The sequence below is a fragment of the Pongo abelii genome, chromosome 11 (assembly GCF_028885655.2).
Source record: "Pongo abelii isolate AG06213 chromosome 11, NHGRI_mPonAbe1-v2.0_pri, whole genome shotgun sequence".
NCBI lineage: Eukaryota > Metazoa > Chordata > Mammalia > Primates > Hominidae > Pongo > Pongo abelii.
The window spans coordinates 92,656,673-92,674,783 of NC_071996.2; the positions used below are offsets into that span (position 1 = coordinate 92,656,673).

The following is an 18,111-nucleotide window of genomic DNA, read 5'->3' on the forward strand; positions in this document are numbered from 1 at the left end:
GAAATGGATAAATTCCTGGACACATACACCCTCCCGAGACTAAACCAGGAAGAAGTTGAATCTCTGAATAGACCAATAACAGGCTCTGAAATTGAGGCAATACTTAATAGCCTACTAACCAAAAGAAGTTCAGGACCAGACGGATTCACAGCCGAATTCAACAGAGATACAAAGAGGAGCTGGTACCATTCCTTCTGAAACTATTCCAATCAATAGAAAAAGAGGGAATCCTCCCTAACTCATTTGATGAGGCCAGCATCATCCTGTTACCAAAGCCTGGCAGAGACAAAACAAAAAAAGAGAATTTTAGACAAATATCCCTGATGAACATCGATGCAAAAATCCTCAGTAAAAAACTGGCAAACTGAATCCAGCAGCACATTAAAAATCTTATCCACCACGATCAAGTTGGCTTCATCCCTGGGATGCAAGGCTGGTTCAACATACGCAAATCAATAAATGTAATCCATCACATAAACAGAACCAAAGACAAAAACCACATGATTATCTCAATAGAGGCAGAAAAGGCCTTTGACAAAATGCAACAGCCCTTCATGCTAAAAACTCTCAATAAACTAGGTATTGATGGAATGTATCTCAAAATAATAAGAGCTATTTATGACAAACCCACAGCCAATATCATACTGAATGGGCAAAAACTGTAAGCATTCCCTTTGAAAACTGGCACAAGACACGGATGCACTCTCTCACCACTCCTATTCAACATAGTGTTGGAAGTTCTGGCCAGGGCAATCAGGCAAGAGAAAGAAATAAAGGGTATTCAATTAGGAAAAGAGGAAGTCAAATTGTCCCTGTTTGCAGATGACATGATTGTGTATTTAGAAAACACCACCATCTCAGCCCAAAATCTCCTTAAGCTGATAAGCAACTTCAGCAAAGTCTCAGGATACAAAATCAATGTGCAAAAATCACAAGGATTCCTATACACCAAAAATAGACAAACAGAGAGCCAAATCATGAGTGAACTCCCATTCACAATTGCTTCAAAGAGAATAAAATACCTAGGAATCCAATTTACAGGGGATGTGAAGGACCTCTTTAAGGAGAACTACAAACCACTGCTCAATGAAATAAAAGAGGACACAAACAAATGGAAGAACATTCCATGCTCATGGATAGGAAAAATCAATATTGTGAAAATGGCCATAGTGCCCAAGGTAATTTATAGATTCAATGCCATCCCCATCAAGCTACCAATGACTTTCTTCACAGAATTGGTAAAAACTACTTTAAAGTTCATGTGGAACCAAAAAAGAGCCCACATTGCCAAGACAATCCTAGGCAAAAAGAACAAAGCTGGAGCAATCACGCTACCTGACTTCAAACTATACTACAAAGCTACAGTAACCAAAACAACATGGTACTGGTGCCAAAACAGAGATATAGACCAATGGAACAGAACAGAGCCCTCAGAAATAACACCACACATCTACAACCATCTGATCTTTGACAAACTTGACAAAAACAAGAAATGGGGAAAGGATTCCCTATTTAATAAATGGTGCTGGGAAAACTGGCTAGCCATATGTAGAAAGCTGAAACTGGATCCCTTCCTTATACCTTATATAAAAATTAATTCAAGATGGATTAAAGACTTAAATCTTAGACCTAAAACCATAAAAACGCTAGAAGAAAACCTAGGCAATACCATTCAGGACATAGGCATGGGCAAGGACTTCATGACTAAAACACCAAAAGTAATGGCAACAAAAGCCAAAATAGATAAATAGGATCTAATTAACCTAAAGAGCTTCTGCACAGCAAAAGAAACTACCATCAGATTGAACAGGCAACCTACAGAATGGGAGAAAATTTTTGCAATCTACCCATCTGACAAAGGGCTAATATCCGGAATCTACAGAGAACTTAAACAATTTTACAAGAAAAAAAAACCCCATCAAAAATTGGGCAAAGGATATGAACAGACACTTCTCAAAAGAAGACATTTATGTAACCAACAGACACATGAAAAAATGCTCATCAACACTGGCCATCAGAGGAATGCAAATCAAAACCACAGTGAGATACCATCTACCAGTTAGAATGGAGGTCATTAAAAAGTCAGGAAACAACAGATGCTGGAGAGGATGTGGAGAAATAGGAACGCTTTTACACTATTGGTGGGAGTGTAAACTAGTTCAACCATTGTGGAAGACAGTGTGGTGATTCCTCAAGGATCTAGAACTAGAAATACCATTTGACCCAGCAATCCCATTACTGGGTATATACCCAAAGCATTATAAATCATGCTGCTATAAAGACACATGCACACATAGGTTTACTGTGGCACTATTCACAATAGCAAAAACTTGGAACCAACCCAAATGTCCATCAATGATAGACTGGATTAAGAAAATGTGGCACATATACACCATGGAATACTATGCAGCCATAAAAAAGGATGAGTTCATGTCCTTTGCAGGGACATGGATGACGCTGGAAACCATCATTCTGAGCAAACTATCACAAGGACAGAAAGCCAAACACCACATGTTCTCACTCATAGGTGGGAACTGAACAATGAGAACACTTGGACACAGGGTGGGAAACATCACATACCAGGGCATGTCGTGGAGTGTGAGGCAGGGGGAGGGACAGCATTAGGAGAAACACCTAGTGTATGTGACAAGTTAATGGGTGCAGCAAACCAACATAGCACATGTATACCTATGTAACAAACCTGCATGTTGTGCACATGTACCCTAGAACTTAAAGTATAATAAAAAAATAAATAAAATGGCTCTACCCCATAGGATTGTTTTGAGAATAGCACTGTCCAGAATAACTTTCTGAAATGATGAAAATGTTCAGCCGGGCATGGTGGCACATGCCTGTAATCCCAGCACTTTGGGAGGCCAAGGCAGGAGGATAGCTTGAGCCCCGGAGTTTGAGACCAGTCTGGGCAGCATAGTGAGACCCTGTCTTTGTCTTTATCTATATCTATCTGTCTGTCTGTCTATCTATCTATCTATCTACACACAGACACACACACACACACACACACACACACACATAAAGAAAATGTTCTATTTGAAAATGTCCAGTATGGTAGCCACTACCCTAATGTGGTTATTGAACTCACATGAGATGCTCCAGAAATATTAAATGAATAAATTAAAATTTGATTGATCATAGATAGTCCCCTAATATGTTCCTGAAAACCTGTACAAAAAGCTCTGTATCCAAAAGGTGAACTTAAAGAAGTCATGAGGGATGTTTCATTTCAGATAGCTAAATAAATAAGGTCTTTATTATATCTATCATATTTTCTATCATTTTGTGCATGTCCTATAAGGTGCTTTCTATTTATCATTGAATTGATGTAAGTATAACAGGCATCCAACTGAAGCCAGATTTTCTATTTTCACTGTGCCTAATGATTTCTATCTTTGAGCCTATTGTAATTAATGAGACTAATGTTGCATTTTACTAGATTCAGCACTTTTTGTTTTTCACATGCTGGTATAAAATAAGGATAAAATATAATAAAATGCTCAAATAATTGCATAAGCAGTGCCATACAAAGTTGATGCAATAACCAAAACTGACCTGTACAATGTGGTAGCACAAAGAATTCATTTATCAATAATCTGAAGCCAGAATTCAGTGTTTCAATGGTGGCTTAAGGTTACTAATGTAAAATGTTTGATCATGCTCTGTGAAAATCAAATGTATGAACAATGAGCGCTGCCCATACCAAAGACAAGATGGAAGGTTTCTTCATGTAGTTTCAAATGATAATCTTATAAATATTTTATAGAATTATTTCATAATTATTTATATTGCAATTCCCATAAATATTATTTAAATATTGCCATGATAAATTGACTACAAGTGGTTACCAATAATTCATGCTTTTTAATTTTTTTGCTCTTTTCATTACAGGCACCATTCCTGCCTTAATCAATCTATTAAAAAGTTCCAAAATAAAACTGCAGTGCAAAACTGTTGGGTTACTGAGTAATATCTCAACCCACAAAAGTGCAGTGCATGCTTTGGTAGAAGCGGGAGGCATTCCATCTCTAATCAACCTACTGGTTTGTGATGAGCCTGAAGTACACTCTCGCTGTGCTGTCATTCTATATGATATTGCTCAATGTGAAAACAAGGATGTTATTGCCAAATATGTAAGTTCCTTTCATATACAATTATTTTTGACTGACAATAACTCCCTCACATAGAAGTTACAAAAATAGAAACCCATGTTACTATTCAGTGACAAAACTCTCAGGGAAGAATACAGCAGGGAAAAGGGAGAGAGAGGGCGCCTGATGAAAACTCCACCAAAAAGTTGGCATTTGAGTACAGTCCAGAAGTAGATGAGGGAGTATTTTCATAAGTTAATATATGTTGATTGCTTCTTGCTGTTTACCAATTACAGTGCAGTGTCTGCAATGGCAAATATTTCCTAATGGGGCAATATATTTAATTAATCTTATTTGCTTCACTTAGATAGCTGTATTAACTGTCACATAATGTATCTTATCAGTAGACACATTTGTTTGTGGCACTCATTCTCTCCCAAATAGTTATTTACAGCAAGAAAGATTACAGACTTGTGTTTCTTTTTTTCTTTTTTTTTTTGAAACAGTCTTGCTCTGTCACCAGGCTGGGGTGCAATGGTGCAATCTTGGGTGACTGCAACCTCTGCCTCGTGGGCTCAAGTGATTCTCCTGCCTCAGCCTCCCGAGTAGCTGGAACTACAGGCACGCGCCACCACGCCCGGCTAATTTTTGTATTTTTAGTAGAGACAGGGTTTCACCATGTTGGCCAGGATGGTCTTGATCTCTTGACCTTGTGATCCGCCTGCCTCGGCCTCCCAAAGTGCTGGGATTACAGGCGTGAGCCACCACGCCCGGCCAACTTGTATTTCTAAATAAAGATTACATTTATCTTAAACAAATTCAAATGTAATTTTTTTTTGTTTATTTTTAGAATGGAATCCCAAGTCTGATAAATCTATTGAACTTAAACATAGAAAATGTGCTAGTAAATGTAATGAACTGTATACGGGTATTATGTATAGGAAATGAAAACAATCAAAGAGCTGTGAGAGAACATAAAGGCCTCCCATATCTTATCAGATTTCTGAGTTCTGATTCAGGTGAGCTTCTCTCTCTCTATTATTTTATAATGACCAGATATATTAAGTGAAGCAAACATGGGATTGGACTTGTCCTATATGAATAGATGTCCCGAATCTGTCTTTGAATAGATCTAAACATGTGTAATATAACCTTAATATCTAAAACATAATTTATTTATTTTTCCTAAGTGCTAAACTATGTAGATACAGTTAAATTTATTTATATTTTATTTTATTTTTCTCAAGACAGAGTCTCACTCTGTCGCCCAGGCTGGAGCACAGTGGTGTGATCTCAGCTCACTACAAACTCCGCCTCCCGGGTTCAAGCAATTCTTCTGTCTTAGCCTCTTGAGTAGCTGGGATTACAGGCATGCACCACCACGTCCGGCTAATTTTTGTATTTTTAGTAGACACAGGGTTTCACCATGTTGGCCAGGCTGGTCTCAAACTCCTAACCTTGTGATCTACCCGACTCAGCCTCCCAAAGTGCTGGGATTACAGGTATGAGCCACCATGCCCGGCAGATAATGGTTAAATTTAAACTGCTGGGCTTTTAAAAATAATTGACTCTCAAAGGCATATTCTTTAAAAAAGTTTAATTAGACATGTTTATCAATGGAAATATTAGCATGGATGATTTTAAAAATACATATAATATGCCTAGGAGAGTATATGCTACCTTGGGTGAATAGTACATATTGATAGTAACATATTGATCATGGGTAGCTATTTTGCAAGTGACAACAAGGGCTTCAGATTTGTTAGATATTTGATGTCAAAATTCAAGGTTATCAGGAAGCATTAGGCCAATTATCAATTCCTAAAGTGCATCTCAGTACCAAGAACATCAAAAGCCATGAGGCAGTTTCAGCAGCTACTGCAAATGGTCTCCTGGGTTCTGTAAGAATAATCTCATTCCAGTTAGCACATGTAACAGGTAAGTTCCAAATATATAGTTTTCCCCAAATTTGGGGGAAGAGAAAATTGAGAAGAACTTGCTCATTTTCTTCCTGCTCAGTATATCGTTTGGCTTCCTCTTCCAGTTCACCAGGAATAAATACAAAATAAATATATTGGTTAAATGTAAGTCAAGATTAAGAATAAGGGGAATGTAGAAGCGATCTTTACTTTACTTTAAAACTTCAAATTTAAGCAAGTGTCATCTTCTAAGAACCTCTGTCATGTGGTGACATCATTTGAAAGCCCTCTCCATAACAAATTCCTTATGCTCTCTCTGTTCAAGTGTTCTTCCATTGCTTACTATGCTCTACTTTATCCTTTAAGAATAGCATCAGAGGCCAGGCACGGTGGCTCACACCTATAATCCCAGTATTTTGGGAGGCTGAGGCGCATCACCTGAGGTCAGGAGTTCGAGACCGCCTGGCCAACATGGTGAAACCCTATCTCTACTAAAATACAAACATCACCTGGGTGTGGTGGTGCACGCCTGTAATCCCAGCTACTTGGGAGGCTGAGGCAGGAGAATTGCCTGAACCCAGGAGGCGGAGGTTGCAGTGGGCTGAGATTGTACCACTGCACTCTAGCCTGGGCAACAGAGCGAGACTCCATCTCAAAAAAAAAGGAAAAAAGAATAGCATTAGAGAGGGTCAGCTTTTATGTATATTTTAAACATATAATTTTTACTCATTTATAGTCATTCTTTATCTCTTTTTTTGTTTGTGTTTTATCTAACTAATTAAAATTTAAAGATAGGGACTAGGTCTTCTCTTTCTGTTTTCCTTTTCTCAATCCCAGATGCTGTAACAAAGTACAAATTGTAGCAACAGTTTGAATAAATAAATCATAAATGAGTTCATGAAAGAAAACTATAGCACTGGGTGTGGTAGCTCACGCCTGTAATCCCAGCACTTTGGGAGGCCAAGGCAGGTGGATCACAAGGTCAGGAGATCAAGACCATCCTGGCCAATATGGTGAAAACCTATCTCTACTAAAAATACAAAAAAATTAGCTGGGTGTGGTGGTGCGTGCCTGTAATCCCAGTTACTTGAGAGGCTGAGCAGGAGAATCGCTTGAAGCTGGGAGGCAGAGGTTGCAGTGAGCCGAGATCGCGCCACTGTACTCCAGCCTGGCAACAGAGAGAGACTCGTCTGAAAAAAAAAAAAAAGAAAAGAAAACTATAGTATGAAATAAATTATTGAAATAAAAGTATTTTTTCCTACACCATAATCTACATTATCTCCTCACTCCAAGGAAGATAACTTAATTTTGAAATGAATTTTAATTATTTTTTCCTTTTAGGTAAGCCTCCCTATATAACTTTAGTGCTTTAGCAAATAGTCCTCTTGGATATTAGCTGGGTTGTTAAGGTATAGGAGATCACAAAGGCATATTATTAATTCCAGTGTCTTCTTTACCATGTGAGCTACTCTAAGATTTCATGTATTAAAATGGCCCCAAAGTAGATTCACATACAGTTTCTTGAAAAGATGGATTTGTTAACATCTCCTTAGTCTGAGTCTCTATGTCCAGAGCAAGGCTACCCTTGCTAAGTTTGGTTTGTTTTAGGCCTTTCCTTCACCCATTTAGCTGCTTGTATTCACATTCTTATATACATGTATTCATGTATGCATGCTTTCATTCCTACAATGTTTCTGATTTCATATGGTACCCAACTTTCCTGTTCTGTGTTAATAACAAAAGTTTGTATGATACCACCACAGAAACTCAAATATGTAACAAAAGCATACAAAATGCTTTTTCAGTTTCAAACTGAGAAAAACTTAAAAGATCACCTCATTTTTTTTTCTTGGAATGATTATTCACATATTTCTGCAGAAATTGATTTTCTCCAGACCCTTTGTGATGTTATACAATATGTAGTATTATGTATGCCTTACATTCTAAAATCTGAAAACTTTGGAATTATGACCCCAAAAGTTGTAGATAAAGTCTGCCTTCACCATTAGTTCTCCTTCACCATTAGTTCTCCTAAAGTTGGAGTTCCTTAAGCTTCCATTCTTGTCATGCTGCTGCTTTCATCCAGCATACTCTTCTTTACCTCTTATTCACTCCAAAGGAACTCTACTAGGGTTACAATCTATTCTTCCCAGTTCTTTATCCACATCCTTGACGTCTTCCCTGAGCTTTAGAGCTACTTTGGATTACTGAATAGCTTAGTAAAGACACTTCCATTCCTTTCAGAATTTGGGTCCAAATGAGAAATAGAAAGGAATCAAATAAAGATCAAAACTTCAGCATTATTGTTGGAAAGCTTGCTTTGAGAAAACAACAAAAAGTGCCAAAAAGAACCTAAACCATGCGTTTGCAATGACTCATTCTTCAAACTAAAAAATTATGTAACCCACTATTCTTCTCATGGGGAAGAATGAGTAAGGGGTAAATTTTTATTCTTAATATTTCTGAGTTGGCCATGGGTGGAGGAATTTCTACTTTTTGTACTGATTCAGGAATAGTGGGTAAGGGAAAGAATGGTTTCCCCCACACTCTCTTAATTTTATTAATCTTTCAGGGTTAACATTCCAAGTGTTACTTGAGTGATCTAACTAAAATGTAAAGTTGATCATATCTTCTTCTTTAAATTATTCAGTGACTCTCTATCACCTAGGATATGATCCACATTTCCAGCATGGCCTATAAGCCCTTTTTACTTCCCTACTTCAAGAGGAAATGACCTTCCTGTCACTCCCTTTTTCTCTGATATTACTCTCAAATAATATTGAACTTATTGCTTTGTTCTTTACTCTGGCCTTTCCTTTTGTTCGACAAGGTCAAGGACCTTGTTTTGTTGGTTCACCATTATTTCCCTAGTGCCTGGGACAGTGTCTAGCACATAGCTATTCAATAAATATGCATTAAATAAATGATTCGATGATTAAATGAAGAAAATACTCATAACAATAAAAATAGTTAATATGTTTGACATAAATTGATATAAAGTGGGTATAGAAGTTGGTATGAACAATAAGGCCTTAATAGAGAGATAATTAACCTTGATAGTATATGAAAAAACAAATGCTGGATTATAGAGCATCTAAAGGATATAGTTAGCTACATGAATGCACAAACACTTTTCTATTTAGTTTTGCTTTTGGAAATATATTGATATTCTACATAATAAAAAAATTAAATCTACAAGGCTGGGGGAAATGAAAACTGAAATAAATTGTATAACTAGATTTAAAAAGAAAAGAAAAAATGAATACAAATAATTTTAAACACAGTGCATTATATACCATCTTTCTAAGGGTAAACACAAAACAAACTACACACAGATTTTGAGTTCTTCTTAGTGAGCTTGTATGTCATAATGATATGGGTAGAACAATTCTGAACCCATATGATAAGTACTGTAGGACTAAAGAAATGAATAAATGTGTTGATATTATTGGATTCTTACTGTGCAAAGAAATGTGCAGAATGTAGGAAAACAATAAACCCTGTGGGATTGGATTGGAATTGGAAATGTATGTGTGTATGTATGACTGTGTGTGTATACACATATACATATTTTATATATATGGATTTATACAACACACACACACACACACACACACACATATATATATGATCCAGAAGCAGTGATATTCCAGTAGCAATGAGCATACCGAGCACCCAAATCTTGGTTTCTAAATACCATCCCTCATTAAAAGGAACCAGAGCTTCTTGGAGAAATAGTTGATTTCAGGGTAGGGGCAGAGAAGGTATATAGTGAGTCAGGAACATCATCATATGGTGACAGAAAGTAATAAAATCCTCTTTTTTACTATCTATAGCTATAGGCATATCTATAGGACACAAAGACAACCTGAAAGGGCTCCCACTGGCCAAATCTTAGACAATTTTGAGTACCAACATAAATAAGAAAGTACACCGGGCACAGTGGCTCATGCCTATAATCCCAGCACTTTGCGGGGCCAAGACGGGCAAATAGCTTGAGCTCATGAGTTCAACACCAGCCTGGGCAACATGGCAAAACCTCATTTCTACTAAAAATGCAAAAATTAGCTGGGCATGGTGGCACACGCCTGTATTCCCAGCTACTTGGGAGGCTGAGGTGGGAGGATCGCTTGAGCCTGGGAGGCAGAGGTTGCAGTGAGCTGAGTTCGTGTCATTGCATTCCAGCCTGGGTGACAGAGCGAGACCTTGTCTCAAAAAAGAAAAGAAAAGAAAAGAAAATTAAAGGGTTGAATAAAATAGGAGCCTGTGCCCTCATCCTGATAACAACTGGATAAACAAGGAAACAAATAAATAGAGAATAAGGTAGGGCTCTTCCTTATAGCAGAATGTCAACTGACAAATGTGAAGGGGTGGTAGATTTGGAAAATTAGTATTTTGCAAACAGCGTAGTAAAGATTGGTTCAGGCAAAAATTATAAATGGTTGCTAAATCTTGGGGGCAAATTTTGATATTTACATGGTCTTAAAGTGTTTTGCTCCTTGTTAGTTGCAAGAGGGAAAATAGCAACTATACAGTAGAGAAACTGAGTGATCAAAATTAACATCACCAATGAGGAATAGATGGACATTATATAACTCCACAGAGGATATCCCCAGAACATAATGTCACTTTTTTTTTGAAATGAGGTTGCTATGTTGCCCGGGCTGATCTTGAACCCCTGGGCTCAAGCAGTCCTCCCACCTTAGCCTCCTGCATAGCTGGGATTACAGGCATGCACCACTGCACCCAAGCCATAATGTCACTTTAAAAATATTCTGGATGGAGATGCATATCTTGAGTCATGAGGAAACATCAAACAAACCCAAATTGAGGAAAATTCTCTAAACTAAATGACCCATATTCATTAAAAATGTCTGTGTCATAAGAGACCAAAAAACCCCTGAGAAAAGTTTCCAGATAATAGAACACTAAAGAGACATAACTAAGTGCAATACATGGTCCTGGTCTGGATCCTGTACTGGAAGAAAGTAAATGTGATAAAGGACATTACTAGGAAAATCGACACAATATGATTAAAGTACTGCATCTACTAATTGCCTTGTAGTTACATAAAAGGATAGGCTTGTTTTTAGTAAATACACACTAGAGTATTAAAGAGATAAAAGGCCATGATGTATGCATGCAACATACCCTCAAATTTAGAAAAGTAAATTATATAGATAAATGGATAGAAAAACCAATATGGCAATATATTAAAAATTTATAAATCCAGGTAAAGGTATACAGGAATTCTCTGACTTATTCTTACAACTTTTCTATAAGTTAAAAAAATGCAACTTGTTAAAATATAGGAAAATGTTTAGACTCACCAATACCAAAAATGCAAAACAAGATGAGACAGCATTTTTGTCTATCAAATTTGAGCAAAGTTGATGTATTTATTTTTAATGATAATACCCATACTCAAAAAAACACAGTGTAACTGGTTAAAAGAATATAGGAGAATGTTTAGAATTACCAGTACCAAAAATACAAAACAAAATGAGACAGCTATCAAATTAGCAAAGTTTACGTATTTATTTTTAATGATAATACTCATACTCAAATACAGTAAGATTGATACTTTTGAACTCTGATTATGGAAGGCTAAGATGCTATTATTATTTTTGATAAGCAGTTTACTGAGATGTACTGAGTTATTCTGGTAATTCCTCTACAAAAAACACAAAAGTTAGCCGGGTGTGGTGGTGCACACCTGTAGTCCCAGCTACTCAGGAGGCTGAGGTGGGAGGATGGTAGAGGTTGTAGTGAGCTGAGATCACACACACCACTGCACTCCAGCCTGGGTGATAGAGCCAAACCTTGTCTCAAAAAAAAAAAAAAAAAACAGGGTGGTGGGGAGGGAATGTTTTAATTGTAAGTAAAAATGCAGGCTATTGTTTTAAAATACAACTATATCAAATACATCTATAACTATCTAAATCTGTCTTCATAAGAAATAGTACATGAGATTATGCCAAATGTTTGATTGTGTTTAAGTGGTAAATCTAGCCAGTTTTGTTTATTTCTATTTTTCTTTATTTTCTCTAAGCTTTTTATAAATTTGATTTTATAATATGGGAAACTAATGATATGCTGCACTTTGATATTCTTATTTTTCATAAGGTTGATTTAACTTGTTCTTAAATTCCTTTGAAGATGTGTTGAAGGCTGTATCTTCTGCTGCAATTGCTGAGGTTGGGCGTGACAATAAGGAAATTCAGGATGCTATAGCTATGGAGGGAGCGATTCCTCCTCTGGTGGCTCTTTTTAAAGGGAAACAAATTAGTGTCCAAATGAAAGGTGCAATGGCTGTGGAATCACTGGCAAGTCACAACGCTCTTATACAGAAAGCATTTCTGGAAAAATCGTTAACTAAATATCTTTTAAAACTCCTAAAGGTAGGAATTTTATGATTACTGGTCATTTTTCTTAGATGATGTATTCTATTTTGAATTGTTAAGTGAATAGAAAAACTAAACCAATTGTAGAATAAACATTTTATAAAATACACATTCCTAAAGTGTTCAATAAATGTTCACTGAATTAACGAAATATTTTTAAAAATAGGCATTTCAAATAGATGTTAAGGAACAAGGAGCCGTTGCACTTTGGGCCTTGGCAGGACAAACACTAAAACAACAAAAATATATGGCAGAACAAATTGGATACGGCTTTATAATAAATATGCTTTTGTCACCATCAGCTAAAATGCAGTATGTTGGTAAGTTATTTTCCTTATTTTATTTTTATTTTTTAGAGACAGGATCCTGCTCTGTTGCCCAGCCTGGTGTGCAGTGGCACAATTATAGCTCACTGCAGCCTCAAACCCCTGGGCTCAAGTGATCCTCCTGCCTCAGCCTCCCAAGTAGCTGGGAGTACAAGTGTGAGCCACCGTGTCCTCTGCATAATGTAGAACAGGGCACTGGAGTATCATACATGTATCTTGCTTTTCTTTATCAGGAGGTGAAGCTGTCATAGCTCTAAGTAAGGACAGCAGGATGCATCAAAATCAAATATGTGAAGGGAATGGAATTGCACCATTGGTTCGCTTACTAAGAATTAGTACGATCGCTGAAGGCACACTTCTCAGTGTCATCAGAGCAGTGGGATCCATTTGTATTGGTTTGTATACTTATTCTCAATTTCTTAAATATCTGTAAGAACAAGAACAGATTGGGCAGAGAAGTGGAAATTAATCTCTCTTCTTCTCTATCCCCACTGTTTGAGCCCTAAATGGTATTTAATGTATAAAAGACTATTACAACTTTTAAAATTTGTCTAAGAACTTGGTCAGTAAAAGTGGTATAATTAAGAATCTTATATCAGTCTTGCTCTTGAACAATGGCTAGAAAGGAAAATTAGGACAATAAGCCTTGACTATTTTGACTGAAAGCAATCTCTTTTTTAAGAGAAAAATATTTCTTTTGAATCTCAAGAACTATATGTTTTTGAAGATATAGAAGAGTTTCTAATGCTGGAGCACATTCTTGAATGTCTCTGTAATGATCATTTGTTTATATAACATAGAATTCATTGCAAAGGAATTGACATTTTGGGGTACCTGAGAAAATGTGGAACTGTCAGTTGTGAACCATCAAAAGTTAAAATTTGGGTTCTTGCTGACCTTGATGAATGCAGGGTGCTGACTGTAGACTGCTTCTTGCAAACAAGAGGAAAAATCTTTATTTCTAGATCACTGAATTTCCTCAAAAATAGTCCAGCTGAATGAAGTATAATAGGAATTGATTCTCACATTTTTTTCTCTTTGCTTGCCAAAAGTTTCTTGCAGAAACTCATTCACAATTCCAAGATAATCAGCCAGAGAAGATGTTTCTTTTTTTTTTGGCCAGAGACTCTGACATAAATTACAGTTATTTCTAAAGTTCTAGTAAATGATAATATATATGCAAGGTTGCCTGATATAAATATACACGCACATAATCAAATTTCTTCTCATTAGTTCATTTCAAATCTGTCCACATCAGCTGTGCGTGCGTGCGTGTGTGTGTGTGTGTGTGTGTGTGTGTGTGTGTGTGTGGTGCGGGTGGGGGGTTTGTGGGGACAAAGGTGTTCTTTTTTCCTTCAGACTTCCCTAGATACAATATGTAGGTGACTTCTCTTCATTGTTCACTGAGAGGCTCAATCTTATATTTAACCCATTTATTTAGGGTTAACCCATTTATATAAACCCACTGTATATTTATTGTGACATTTAATATTAGCAAAAGAACAGAGTTAAAATTCTTTGTCCGTGTTCACTAGAAAGAAATGAGTTTCTCAACAGGAAATTGCAAGGAGTGGAAAAAAAAGAGAGAGTTGAGTTTCTCTGGTGAGTTTAGGCCTGCAATTTAAAGTAGTATGTTATAAAGAGACATAGTAAGATTATCTTGTTAGCATGTATAATTTAAGAAACCAAGAAATTTTAACTTGGTGATTTACTCTAGTCATTTTTGTAGAAGTAAACTTTTTATAGAAAACAACAGAATTATGAACTTAAGTACCTCGCACATAATATTTCTTCAATAAATGATAGCTATTATTATTCCTTGGTAGTATAATATTTCTAATTTCCTTTGCTTTGTGACTTTTAGGAAGCCACTCACAATTCTAATAAGGTCTCCATGTTTATTCACTTTGTCTTTTAAAAAATTAATTCAGGACTATTAAAATAGTGTCAGTATAGCATACCCTTTTGTAATTTACTAACTGTATTACCTTAGAATGCTTTGTCAACCCAAAATATCAAGCTATGTTTGACTTTACCATTTGTAAGATGGAAAAAAATATTACCTCATTGGCGTGGACTCTTACAGGTGTAGCCCATACAAGCAATCCTGTCAGTCAACAATTTGTTGTAGATGAAAATGCCTTTCCAGTACTTATCCAACTACTAAGAAATCACCCTTCTCCTAACATTAAGGTATAAAGGTTTACATTGTTTTCTGATATGGTAAAAATTAACAGAAATATAATTTTAAGAAAATTTTGTATCTTTATTCAAGTTCATAAACATAAAAATATTTAATCTTTTAAACTAATCCTATTTTTCTTGGAGAAATAAGCCAAAAATAAAAATAAACAAAATCCTAGAAGTTTTAAAAAGGTTGCTTCAAACCATAAGATACTAGTAAATTTTATTAAAATAGGGTTTCTTCAAATATGGCAAGAAAATCTTATGTTTTTACTCTTCAAATAAGATTTTCCTCAGATATTTGATTATTTATTCACAAAAGTTCTTTTCTACCTCCCCAGACATCAGTTGCTAAAACTGGGCAGGGATAGTGGGAATGTGTGACTTATATGGGAATATTTCTCAAATATTAGTGAATCTTGTCAGTACTACACTTGAAACCAGCCCTGCCTTCTGCCAAGCAGCCTCTGTTGGCTGGAGGTAATAGTTTTCTCAAGGCTGGACATTACAAAGAATTATTGTGAGTTGTTGAAGAGTCATTCAGTCTTCCATTTACTTCTACTAAAATGTCTTTAATAAAATGACATTTACATCCATTCAAATACTCTTACCCAGGCTTTAGAAATTCAGGACATCTATAGATGGCCAGGCAAGAAATTATAACAGCAAAAAAATATTTTGTTTTCAAAATTTGATATGCGCGCTACTGGAGATGAGAAAATAGAAATAACATAGGAGGACAATATCTAAGTAAATAGCATTGTTTCTGTTTCTTTTTCTTTTTTTTTTTTGAGACAGAATCTCGCTCTGTTGCCCAGGCTGGAGTGCAGTGGTGCCATCTCAGCTCACTGCAACCTCCACCTCCTGGGTTCAAGTGATTCTCCTGCCTCAGCCTCCTGAGTAGCTGGGATTACAGGTGTGCACCACAACGCTTGGCTAATTTTTGTATTTTTGTAGAGACAGGGTTTCACCATGTGGCCAGGCTGGTCTTGAATTCCTGACCTCAAGTGATCTGCCCGCCTCGGCCTCCCAAAGTGCTGGGATTAAGGTGTGAGCCACTGCACCCAGGCTGTTTCTTTTTTTAATCTTTATTTATTTATTTAATTTTTTGTTTAAATTGAGATGGGGTCTCTCACTGTCAGCCAGGCTAGAGTGCAGTAGTGCAATCTTGGCTCACTGCAGCCTCTGCCTCCCAGGCTACAGTGATCCTCCCACCTCAGCCTCCTGAGTAGCTGTGACTACAGGAGTGTGCCACCATGCCTGGCTAATTTTTTGTATTTTTGTTGGAGATGGAGTTTCACCATTTTGCCCAGGCTGTTCTTGAACTCCTGGGCTCAAGAGATCCTCCACCTTGGCTTCCAAAGTGATGGGATTACGGGCATTAGCCACCACATCTGGTGCATTCTTTTAACAAATGTGTGTCTTATCATAAAAAATGTATCCATCTATATTTCAGTACTTATTTTCAATGAATTTTGAAACTTGTTTAAATAGAACATAAATACATTTCAATACTTTTTCTCAAAAGATTCTATAATGGATAAAACATTTTGCAATAATTCAATAATCATACTTTTCAAATTAATAATGTTTTTCATAGAAATGCATAGTATAGCACTTTAAAAACTTATCTACTGAGTCCCAATAATATGCAAAGTTCATTTTCCTAATGGGCTTCAGAATGTACATTAAATGGTTCCAGAACTAGAGGAGGAAAAAATAGTAGTACTGTTTCTTAGTACTAGTCCCCAAAGTTTTGCTTAAATTAATAGGTGCTGCAGGCCAGGTGCTTTGGCTCACGCCTGTAATCCCAGCACTTTAGGAGGCCAACGTGGGCGGATCATGAGGTCAGGAGTTCGAGGCCAGCCTGGCCAACATGGTGAAGCCCTGTCTCTGCTAAAGATACAAAAAATTAGCTGGGCATTGTAGTGTGCGCCTGTAATCCCAGCTACTCGGGAGGCTGGGGCAGGAGAATCGCTTGAACCCAGGAGGTGGAGGTTGCAGTGAGCTAAGATCATGCCATTGTACTCCAGCCTGGGCGACAAAGCAAGACTCCATCTAAAAAAAAAAAAAAAAAAAAAAAAAGGTGCTGCATTAAAGCCTTACAACTCAATGGTCAGTAGTTAACAAGCAGTTCAAAATAGCTTTTTAATCCATGTCAAAAAATTAAAAGAACTTTTTTTTTAATATGGAAGGGATACAACTATGCACTTAGGATAATACCTCCTTACATGCTCTGCTGGCCCTTGTTCCTTTCTCCAGTGCCCTCAAATGGAGCTCTGTAGTTGGTCCCTGAACACAGAAGGGATATTTTCTCAGCTATTAAAAATTATGAGGGAGTTGTAAGTGCAGTTCTTTCACTAGTAAGATAACTGGAATCAATGGATTATATTTTAGCAGATTTTATAGTATTTTTCCACAATGTATTCTATATAAATGCCTGCACAATGAAATGTGTAATTTCATAAAGCATAATTGAAAAGTAATTTCTGAAAACCACATGTTTAGGTTGAAGTGGCATTTTCCTTGGCATGCATTGTCCTAGGGAATGATGTGTTACAGAAAGACTTACATGAAAATGAAGGATTTGAGTATGCTGATGTCCTTTATCTTCTTCACTCAACAGAAAAGGTAATACCTTTACAAAATATTGAGGTTCATTTTGAAAAAAGTGGTTTTTATACCATATCTTCAAATTATCAAGTCTTCTTCATGGCAATATTCAATGTATTATTTAAGAAAAGACATGTAAAAGATCTCTTTGTAGGTCGTTAGTTTGTAATGATGTAATAATACAGCTCCATATTTTTCTGAGTTGTCCCACTTCATCGTTGAAATGCAGTAATTTTAATGTTTGGTGATGAGTCAAAAAACAAATCTCTTATGTCCCAAATCAAAGCTTTAAAATAATTTTATGCCCTTTCAGCCCTCAGTCATTCACTTATCCAATACGCTAAAGTGGTGCTTCTCAAACTATTTGTGATGAAGAAATAGCTTTTTCCCAGCAATCTATTATGGAAGGATAATTTTTTTTTAACTTTAAAAATTTTGAAATAATCTTAGACTTTCCAAAAATTTGTAAAACCAGTATTCTGGTATATCCTTCATCTAGTTTTCCCAAATGTCAACTAGAACATTAACACTGATACAATACTATTAACTAATTTGCACA

General features: G+C 36.4%; 1 protein-coding gene across 4 annotated transcripts in view; it reads left to right on the plus strand.

The window, feature by feature from the left end:
* ANKAR (ankyrin and armadillo repeat containing) overlaps window positions 1-18,111 on the plus strand; it is a 72,860-nt gene that overhangs the window by 40,940 nt on the left and 13,809 nt on the right. For all 4 annotated transcript variants that reach the window (XM_063712625.1, XM_024243728.2, XM_054548976.1 and 1 more), the window contains 7 exons: window positions 3,907-4,148; window positions 4,957-5,125; window positions 12,185-12,426; window positions 12,596-12,749; window positions 12,989-13,150; window positions 14,842-14,948; window positions 17,448-17,570. In XM_063712625.1, coding sequence (XP_063568695.1) covers window positions 3,907-4,148; window positions 4,957-5,125; window positions 12,185-12,426; window positions 12,596-12,749; window positions 12,989-13,150; window positions 14,842-14,948; window positions 17,448-17,570 — 1,199 coding nt within the window. The remainder of the gene's footprint in view (window positions 1-3,906; window positions 4,149-4,956; window positions 5,126-12,184; window positions 12,427-12,595; window positions 12,750-12,988; window positions 13,151-14,841; window positions 14,949-17,447; window positions 17,571-18,111) is intronic.